The 10,411-nt window shown below is 50.2% G+C and overlaps 3 protein-coding genes across 3 annotated transcripts; 2 read left to right on the top strand and 1 right to left on the bottom strand.

Moving 5' to 3' along the window:
• Positions 1 to 666: 666 nt before the first annotated feature.
• On the top strand, positions 667 to 3,393 carry medA (transcriptional regulator medA; the record flags this gene model as incomplete). The annotated part of the gene is made up of 5 exons (XM_057101764.1): positions 667 to 691; positions 912 to 979; positions 1,141 to 1,306; positions 1,371 to 2,878; positions 2,944 to 3,393. The coding sequence occupies 5 exons, from the start codon at positions 667 to 669 to the stop codon at positions 3,391 to 3,393; spliced, it is 2,217 nt and encodes a 738-aa protein (XP_056961394.1).
• A 1,477-nt stretch (positions 3,394 to 4,870) lies between these two features.
• trpB (tryptophan synthase TRP5) lies at positions 4,871 to 7,162 on the top strand (the record flags this gene model as incomplete). The annotated part of the gene is made up of 3 exons (XM_057101763.1): positions 4,871 to 5,006; positions 5,075 to 5,378; positions 5,431 to 7,162. The coding sequence occupies 3 exons, from the start codon at positions 4,871 to 4,873 to the stop codon at positions 7,160 to 7,162; spliced, it is 2,172 nt and encodes a 723-aa protein (XP_056961393.1).
• Positions 7,163 to 7,678: 516 nt separating this feature from the next.
• On the bottom strand, positions 7,679 to 10,030 carry N7533_005112 (uncharacterized protein; the record flags this gene model as incomplete). Its single annotated transcript, XM_057101762.1, has 1 exon — positions 7,679 to 10,030. One exon carries the CDS (start codon positions 10,028 to 10,030, stop codon positions 7,679 to 7,681), a length of 2,352 nt encoding a protein of 783 aa, XP_056961392.1.
• Between the last annotated feature and the right edge of the window lie 381 nt (positions 10,031 to 10,411).

Below are 10,411 nucleotides of genomic sequence, written 5' to 3'. Positions count from 1 at the left end.
CCACGGTCTCACTCCCCTCCTCGTGCCTTGCATTACTTCCTCTTCAGGCGTGTCTGTCGTATCTCCTTGCAGTCAAAGGTCGTGCCCTTCGATCTGCGGGAGTTCCGGGAGATGACGAGCGTCGTCGAGCCGCCGGACCATCTTCCCCGTATCCATAATCACCCGGGAGTAGCTGTTTGTTATTGACATTGGACTCTCTCGTCAGGTTATTTCTCATTTGCAAAACTTGCATAATAGGAGACATCCACGGCAGATCGGTCTCAGTTCTCTCTTCTTGACATATCCCGTGAGTCTCTATTTCTGGTCTATGCACCAATCCGGTTTCCCCTCCCTCTCCTCTCTATTACAGAACTTGGGGCTTGAAGAAACCAACACACCAAGAAAAGGAAAAGAGAGTTTGTGCTCATTACTGGAGTAGTTCGCCCCTTCGCTTGAGAAAGAATCATTTGGCACCCAATCCGCTTGAAGCCTTCCCGAAACCTATACGGGTCACGCACAGAAAGAAAGCAAAACCTCACCAGTCCGCGTGTCTCTCATCAGAATAAACCCTGAGAATTTCATCCACACGACTTTCGTCCAATCTCGGACGCCCTTTCGACCTAAATAGCGGTGGCATTTCAACTTGCCTTCCTCTAACACGACAGGTTCCATCCCCCCCAGGGCTTTATGAACCTTTGGGCACTAGCATTTCGTGATTTGAGTCTCTATCTGCAGCCAGCCTTCCTCTAGTTTCAGCCTTAGTGTACTCCCAATATTGGATGGTGATTCGAGGCTCTTCTCTGTGAGACTGACCGCAATCTTTCATCTCGTCGCTCGTTCTTGTCTCGGAGAACCCCTTTCTCGTGTACGCGCGTGGCGACGTACTATCGGTTGGAAGATATATTTCCAGTCATTCGCTTCAAGTTCTCTAGCAATTCGGTCTTGTTGCACTTGCTGCAACATCTTCAAGCTGGCTTACTCGAAGACACACGGTGTTTTGGTAAGATACCCCAGCTACTTCTTGTTTCGCCTTTCTTCTGGATTCCCGCATGTTTTGCCTTTTCTTCCAATCCCCGCTCAGCCTTCTATCTGCCCTCCTGACTTTCCTCACTCTGCGAAAACTTCTCGGCTGACTCTTATCTTTCTTCCCTGTGTTTTCAGTTCGATCCGGATTTCCAAACGCCTTTAATCTACGGCGAAACGTTGGATCTCTCAGATTCTGAGGAGTCACAGTTCGTCGGTGCGTTTTCAGACGGCCTGTGGGCCAAGTCTGAGCCCTTTCTGTCTATGTCTAATTACCAGAAGCCCGCTCCTGGCGCTGTACTTGGTAAGTCGCCCCACTTTCTGTATCAAACTCTGGTGTCAGTGATACTGAGACTGCTCGAACATAGACTACGCTTCCACAACACGGTCTCTCCATGATGCTGGTTCATATTCGGCCTATGGCCAATCCCCATACGTGACGGCCTCTATTGTTCCCTCGCCAATGGGTGACCAGGCCAGTCAAGCTTCCGACTGTGTCCCTTATCTACAGGGCAACGAATATGCCAGCTCGTACGACGAAGCTCCTTCTCCTGTCATGGCTGCAACTGCTCGGCCTCTGCCTGAGATCATTAGCTATCGCCCTCAACGTGGCTCCGAGGGTACAAAGGTGGCCGTTTACATCCAGTCGCCTTTTGATCTTCACAGCTCCAATTATGGCGCTCTGTATCTGATTTTCGGCTCCAAGCGATGTGAATGTATTCCCACGTTTTATGGATTCCAGGGTTCTGCTTTTTCATACTGCCTAACAGTCCAAGCCCCTGAATTTACTTCGACTGCATCGCCTTCTTTCGCGGTTCCCATTCAGCTTGTTGTCGAGACCCAGAGTGACTGTCAGCCTACCACTCTCCAAGTTGGTGTCTACACTTATGAGCAGGGTCCTCACGCTTCTCCCCTTGCGGATTCTCGCAAGAGGAAGCTATCTACCTACTCAGAAAACCCCATCTCGGCGCCTGCCAAGCGCCCAGCTCCTGGACCCGTTGTGATGCCCAAGATTGAATCGCACGACGCCTACTCCTACCGCGATAACCGCTCTGGATCATTCTCACCATATCTGCAACCTCTTCCCGCCATGTCTGGATTCGTCACCCCATTCCATGCCGCCTCTTCTCCTCGCACCGCATCTTCTTGCTACCCAGGGGTGTCTGCTACTCCCCAGCAGTCGGTAATCCGTGCCCCATCGCCCTTGACTCCTGGCTGGAGTCCCGGCTACCTGTCGGCTGATGTCAGGGCCCCTGGCATGTCTGTGGTTCACGGAATCACTCAGCACAGAGGACCTTCCCCTATGCGCTCCTCCAACCCGACTCTTATCCGTACCTCTACTTTGCAGCAAGCCAACGGCCTCAGCCAAACCCAGTCATTCAACCCCTATGCAATCTACCCTACCAAGGCCATTCTCAAGCTTAGTGGCGATCTGGATAGTATGGCCGAGGGCTGGAGCAAAGAAGAGCAGGGTGCTCAGCGTCGTCTCGTGGAGTTTACCCGGACTCAGACTGGGAGCACCATTCACGCTGATTTCAAGCCCGTATCTCTCGAGAAGCGTGCGACACACAGCATTTGCATCAGCTGTATCAGCTGGGAAGGCAAGGATGAGTGTTTCGTCACCAGCGTGGATACCATCTACTTGCTTGAGTCGCTGGTCGGTGTGCGTTTCACTGTTGAGGAGAAGAACCGAATTCGCCGCAATCTGGAAGGGTTCCGTCCTCTTACTGTTTCCAAAGCCAAGCAAGACAGCGAAGAGTTCTTCAAGGTCATTATGGGCTTCCCTAACCCTAAGCCCCGCAACATTGAGAAGGATGTCAAGGTCTTCCCCTGGAAAATTCTGAGCCACGCTCTGAAGAAGATTATTGGGAAATATGTGAGTACCACTGGGAATTCATCATATACAATCTGACATCATGTACTAATCATATTCGTCTATAGTCTGCTAGTTATTCTTCCACCGCAGCTGCTCTGCCCACGCCGATCACAAACTACGCCAGTCATGGAACCGGTTCCGACTCGGGCACCGAGCCTCACACTGCTGCTTCCCCGCGATCAGTGTCTGATTCCGGTCCGGCTCATAATTACGCTCACGCCATGGGCGCACCCGTCTATACACAAGCTGAGCACCCATCGATGACAGCGGTTCCCGATCTCCGATCGGTGATCCCTGCTCACAGCCAGCCATATACTTCCGTGGGCGGATACTCCTACCCAGCAATCTGTCAGCCGCAGCATGCCCACAGCCTAGTTGCTCCGACACCCCGTTCGGCCTGGGATATCCATGGCCTGGGCTCTGCTCCTCCTGCTAGCACTGCAGCGCCATCCACTGCATGCTACAGCTACATGGATCCCGTGTACCCGCTGCATGACTCGGCGCACAGCCAATGAACACGCTGACCAGCACATGTGATCTCATCTATTCGATTCGATTTTTTGGTTTTGCTTTTTTGCGTCCTTTTTTATCTTTCTATTTTTATATTTCCCCTCTTGCTCCGTTGATACACGATTCTCCTTCCTGTCACTCCTTGATAACACGCCCAGAGTCGACATGGGGCCAACGCCGCTTGGACATGGGTCTTCGGCTCATGTCTAATCGTGCCCGTCCTATCGTCAACCTATTTACGATTTGAACGTCTCTCCTTTACAACATTTCACGCCTGAATGCCCTCAACCCACCCTTTATCGCATTTTTTTTTCCCGACATGGTTTGACACCTGTCACCTGCATTTGTTTTAGACGGTGTCTTCTTCATTCCTTTTACTGGGTTGCATCCTCCACCTGCCGGGCATTTTGGGCTTTACTCTCCTTTTACACTACACATCTGGGCTACTGTACGACTATTTGGCATAGCATTAGGCGCTGCTGTCATTCCTTTGAGCATTCGCAGGACGGATTTTGGGATAGATTTATTTGATTTCGGAGACGGAGGTGAATCGGTCAGCCTTGCTGTTGGTCTTTATTCCCTCCTGGCGCATTCGGGAAATGCGGTTCTTTGAGAGAATGGCCGCTTCGGTGGTTTCTCTTCTTGGGACTGGTTTCCCTTGCTCGGAACTTATTGGGAGTTTTGTTGTTTGTTTTGGACTTTTTTGTTATATTTTTTTTTCTCTCGTCTTGAGCTGAGGGTTGTTTTGTCTCCTAACTGCATTGTTCAGGCGTTTGGGAAGAGATGGGCTGCTGTGCCCTTTGTATCTTGGTTTAGTATTTAGTTTTGTTCGAACTTGTTCATTTTGAACTTCTCAAATACGTTCTTCCATAATAGTTGTGATACTTGTAGCAATGTAGAAACTGTCGCCTTGGTCCAAGTAGTAAACTGACTGTTGAATCGTTACCACCACCTGCGGGGATGGCACATACTAGTATAGTTCAAATATTTGGGTGCGGGCTGGAGTGAGTGTTACTCAGCCCACGATAATTGACACGAGCACGCGCATGCCAACCAAGTGCTAAAAGACTATATATTATAGATGATAAAATTCCAATTCCCATTCCTCCGGCACTTTAAGTACTAATAGTCACCGTAGGCGGCACGCCTACGGTGACTATTATTCTTAAACTCCGACTCCGCATACTTCGGCAAATCCCACATGGGGCAGATTACTCAGCGCTATCTTATCGACACACGTGACTGCGCGGGGCGAAATCGGCGGCCGGCGAAAAAGGCCAAGCCAAATCTGATTGACTCACTCGGCTCGATTGGAATCCCAACTTCATTCTCCATTTGCATTTATTTGTTTTAACTCCCCGGGTTACACGGTAAATTCCCGATCGCTTCTCCTCCATCCATCCAGGTCGTGATTGACCTTTGACCTTACCTTTCCTACAACCTTTTCCATATTGCCCCGCGCGGCCCCTAGTCATCTTCAATATGGAGCACATCAAGCAGACATTCGCCAAATGCAAGGAGCAGAAGCGGGCGGCCCTGGTGGCCTATGTGACCGCCGGATACCCCACCGCAGAGGAGGCTGTTGATATTATGCTGGGTCTGGAGAACGGTGGTGCAGGTACGTAATGATATTCAATTGGCGGGGTATTGACCATTGTGGACTGACGGAATACCTCACGATCATAGACATCATCGAACTTGGAATCCCCTTCACTGACCCCATTGCCGACGGTCCTACTATCCAAAAAGCTAACACCAAGGCCCTCGAGAATGGTGTTACTGTCACATCGGTACTGGAGATGGTCCGCACCGCCCGTCGCCGTGGCCTGCAGACTCCTGTTATGCTTATGGGCTACTACAACCCTGTTCTGCGTTACGGTGATGAGCGTATGCTCAAGGATTGTAAGGAGGCCGGTGTCAATGGTTTTATCATGGTTGATCTTCCTCCCGAGGAGGCTGTTCGCTTCCGTGACCTCTGCGCCAGCTACGGGTATGTTCTACCTCAATTAGAGAAGAAGTTGCCTATATTAATACCCTTCCAGACTCTCATATGTTCCTCTCATCGCACCCGCCACCTCCGACTCTCGCATGAAGCTTCTTTGCAAGATTGCCGATTCTTTCATCTACGTCGTCTCCCGCATGGGTGTCACCGGTGCTACCGGCAAGCTGAGCGCCAACATCCCCGAACTCCTCGCCCGTGTCCACGAATACTCCGGAAACGTTCCAGCCGCTCTTGGATTTGGTGTCAGCACCCGTGAGCACTTCCTGTCTGTCCAGGAAACTGCTGAGGGTTGCGTCATTGGTAGTCAGATCATCACTGTTATTGGCCAAGCTCCCCCTGGCCAGGCTGCCAAGGCCGCCGAGGAATACCTTACCGGCGTTACTGGTCGCAGACTCGAGCGTGATGCACAGGGTACTCTGACCCACGAAGTCAAGGTTATCGAGGCCATCGAGAAGGCCTTGCCAACTGCCGAGGCTGCCCCTACCAAGGTTATTACTGAGGCCGATACTCCTGCTGGCCCCGGTTTGGGAGACCAACTGGAGGCTCTGAATATCACCAAGGACCCCTCCTCTCAGCCTTCTCGTTTCGGCGAGTTCGGTGGTCAATACGTCCCAGAGTCCCTGATGGATTGTTTGGCTGAGCTCGAGCGTGGTTTCGACAAGGCCAACAATGACCCCGAGTTCTGGAAGGAATTCCGCTCGTACTACCCTTATATGAGCCGCCCCAGCAGCTTGCACCTTGCTCAGCGCCTGACCGATCACGTTGGTGGTGCTAACATCTGGCTTAAGCGCGAGGATCTCAACCACACTGGTAGCCACAAGATCAACAACGCCCTTGGGCAGATCCTTATTGCTCGTCGTTTGGGTAAGACCCGCATCATTGCTGAGACTGGTGCTGGACAGCACGGTGTTGCCACTGCTACCGTCTGTGCTAAGTTCGGCATGGCATGCACTGTCTACATGGGTGCCGAGGATGTGCGTCGCCAAGCTCTTAATGTCTTCCGCATGAAGCTTCTTGGTGCTTCGGTTGTTGCTGTTGACGCTGGCAGCCGTACCCTGCGTGATGCTGTCAACGAGGCCCTCCGCGCCTGGGTTGTTGAGCTTGACACCACCCACTATATCATCGGTTCTGCTATCGGCCCCCACCCCTTCCCCACCATTGTCCGTACTTTCCAGTCCGTGATTGGCAACGAGACCAAGGAGCAGATGATGGCTGAGATTGGCAAGCTCCCCGACGCTGTCGTGGCTTGCGTCGGTGGCGGTAGCAACGCTGTCGGCATGTTCTACCCTTTCTCCAACGACCCCAGTGTGAAGCTTGTTGGTGTTGAGGCCGGTGGTGATGGTGTGAATACCGCCCGTCACTCCGCTACTCTCTCCGGAGGATCCAAGGGTGTCCTTCACGGTGTGCGTACCTACGTCCTGCAGAACGAGCACGGGCAGATCTCCGAGACTCACTCTATCTCGGCTGGTCTGGACTACCCTGGTGTTGGTCCTGAGCTGAGTGCCTGGAAGGATGCTAACCGCGCCACTTTCATCGTTGCCGATGACGCCCAGGCTCTGGCTGGATTCCGCGCTCTTTCCCAACACGAGGGTATCATTCCCGCCCTCGAGTCTTCCCACGCCGTCTACGGTGTTATGGAGCTTGCCAAGTCTATGAAGAAGGGCGAGAACGTCGTTCTCAACTTGAGTGGACGTGGTGACAAGGATGTCCAGAGTGTCGCCGATGAGCTTCCCAACCTGGGCCCCAAGATTGGTTGGGACCTGCGCTTCTAAATTCCCTAACCCTCTTCTTTCTCTTATCAGATAAAGATAAGTGATCTTCTCCTACTCTCATGGAGGTTGTGGACTATGTAAAGTAGCAGTCACTTCTATGTCCTACCTTATACTGGCCATTGGTGTCAGTCGTTAGATGTTTTATACGAACGGTGTCAATAAAAGCGCGTCATTTTCGGGCTCGTTCTCGGCTTGTTCCCTATTTCTTGGATACAATTTTCTTATATGCAGACCTATACAATCAAGTGATATCCTTCTACCTTGTGCGTTCACGTACCCGTTCACTTCTGGCAACAAATTATGTCAAGTGTATAATTCATAAGAGCTATAGAGAATCCTCTACCTAAATACGTTTCCCAAACGCACAATCTATACCCAGAATTAAGCACAAAAAAGAAAGAAAGAAGCAAAACGGAACATCTAAAAATAACATGTACTCCAAAGTATAGTATTGACGCCCTGGCACCGGCAATTCCAAAACCCGTAAGCTACTAGTACCTACTAGCAGACGGCCTATTATATGCGAGCCACATTATCATCAGGATGCCTTCTAGGCTCCAGGTCATTCTCAGCTGCATGAAGCCAATCCAACAATCGCACCGGAGGCCCGACCTGATCGGGATGTGCGGCATGGAAATCTTCCAGCATGTGTGGTTGATATCGAAGCTCGGCGGCATCATACCATTTCTGATCTGCAGGCTTGCCGTACCATTTCACGCGGTACTTTAGTTTCTTACCGTACTTTCGCGATCGTAAGATTTCCTCTATGCGGTACTCCTCCTCCTCCTCCTCCTCCTCTTGCACTTTTTCTTCAAATTGTACCTGTATCTCTTCCTCTTTAATGATGGTCTCTTTCGGAGGATACGGTGATCGGTAGGATGTATTTTCCCATGCTGGAGTTTCTGTGCTGGGGATATGGCTATCGGGGTAATAAGTGGGGGGTGAAAGGCTAGGGCCAGGGTGTGGCGATGGTGCGAAGGTGGTAACAGGTGAAGGCGTAGAAGATGGAGATGATGGTGGAGATGGCGAACGTATCTGTCGATCTCGAGGGATCGTCGGAGTAGGCATCGAAGAAGAAGGAGATGGTGGATAAGAAAGATTGGGAGGGGAGGGAGGAGGCGTGGAGTCAAGAGAGGACCCAGGAGAAGGCCCAGGAGAAAACACAGGAGAGGGTAACTCCGAGTTGGCAGAAGACCAAGGGGGAGCTAACCAAGCTATAGTCCCAAACAAAATCGATATGATCCAGACCACGACAAATTTGATCAAAGATAGTGGAATACGTAGAAGCATGTTGACGATAACCAAAGACGTAAGCACCCATAACCAAACCCACGACAGAAGAATTCGGACAAATGATATCAAACCTTTACCGAACCAAAGTGGGACGGCATCAAAGCCCCACGATACGAACGTGTATAGTCTTCTTTCAATCCGAAATAGAACAGCTAGTGCGTGCCAATACAGGAAGAGAAACCCAGATATACACACCCACATGCCTGAAGCGAGTAACTTCACACCATGCCATCCCCGAGATAAACCAGATATCAACAACGATAGGCCATCGGAGAATACAGATATGGGAGTACCAATACTAGGTCTTGACCTGCGGATGCGATCGTAGGCCAACTTATAAATAGGCAAGGTGATGGTAGCGAAAAGAACTGGCGTAATGAGCACAACGACATAGCGGGAGCTGCCTCTCAACAAGCAATGAAACACGGTAAATGAGAACCGTTTCCAATAGCTAAACTTTCTCCAGATTGTGAAGAAGATTCGTTTAAGCCACTTGACAGTATTCTGGGGTGATGTCGTGATTGATTTGATCGAATATGAAGCCCACTTCAAGGGACTCAAATACCCTTCCTTGTCGACATACTGAGTATACTCACCCCAAAGTTCATCGGCGCTCGCTCCAAAAAGACCTCTCCAGAACTCATCTCCAGACCCCTTATGCTCTTTTAGCCAAGTTCTTTCTAACCCCCAGTAATACTCTTTCGAGATTCGATCGTTCAGAGAGGCGATTGATCCCCTCCCATTCTTCACGTTTTCAATCCATAGCAAAAAGTACGCCGTGTGCTCAGAATTTAGATCCCACTTAGCAGGCAGATTTCCGAGCAGTTCCGGCGTCTTGACTCCCTGCCACGCCAGATCGGCTTGAAGAGTGACGAATTTCGAAATTCCTTCTATGAGTGCTCGGGGTGGAGGTTGGTTCTGCTTCTTCTTGACATTCAGATAGTCAGGTCTTGTGTATTGGTAGACGTGCGCAAGCTCGTGCGTCAGAAGTTCCAATAGTACAAGTCGTCGGACTGCTGGCGTTTGCCAAGGGAGTGGATTTTCCCAGCTCTGTCGAAGCCAGCCGAGACTGAGATATAAAGTCCGCTTGGAAGGGTCCTCCGAGTTGAATGGCTCGAGTGTGCTCACCGAAAAATCAGTTTGCGTAAAATTATAGTCCTTGATAATGATAGATATGGAGTCGACATTCGGCGGAAGAAAGTAATTGATATAATCGGTTCTTGCCGCCCCGCCCGAAGTAGTGGTGGAGGGATTTATGTCCGTAAACCGCGAACTATATTGCTTTGCTTTGCTGTATATGTATCCAACTAGAAACAGTCCTTCGTACTTTTTCATGGGATTGATGGGCCGATAAAGACCGTTCATGACATTTTCCAGAGCTATTGGGATGAGATTGCCGATTTCGTGAAGGATAGAGCTGCAAGCAGGAGATGACGACTGGACCTTGTTTTGTTCGACATGAAAAGCAACTGTCTCCGGTTTTTTGGATCGCTGTGACCCCTCATCTTTTGGTCCGCCTGAAGTATCTGGTTTTGGGAGGACGAAGTCTAACATCCAATCGCTTTCGAAGTTCATTGTCAAATTGGATCGAGGTTTAAAACCAGCTATAGTACCAGGTACATCCTTCCATGAGGCGAGGTCTACCTTCCAGTCACTTCTAACTTGGGGAAAGCATAAAAGCAGCACGAATAAGTGCCACATGATCAAGTCCCTGATCTTTGACATATTGAGTTTCTAGACTTGAAGATTTCCGAGTACCATGAGCAACACCATCCAAGTGTTTGACGAAGTACGTATAGTCCGATGAAAAAGAAATAGCAGCTGGAAACTAGGTATCAATTTCAGTTAAAGAGAGAAAACGTAAATGGGACTATGTTCTCGAGTCGGGGTTTATAATGGGGAAAGAATTCTTTGTCCCAGTCCAGAATTCAAATGTGAGTTCGTGAAAGAGAATCA

Source organism: Penicillium manginii (genome assembly GCF_028828005.1).
Source record: "Penicillium manginii strain IBT 31320 chromosome Unknown utg000004l:1.0-7231830.0:1.0-7236170.0, whole genome shotgun sequence".
NCBI lineage: Eukaryota > Fungi > Ascomycota > Eurotiomycetes > Eurotiales > Aspergillaceae > Penicillium > Penicillium manginii.
This window is presented reverse-complemented; position numbering and strand designations above follow the sequence as displayed.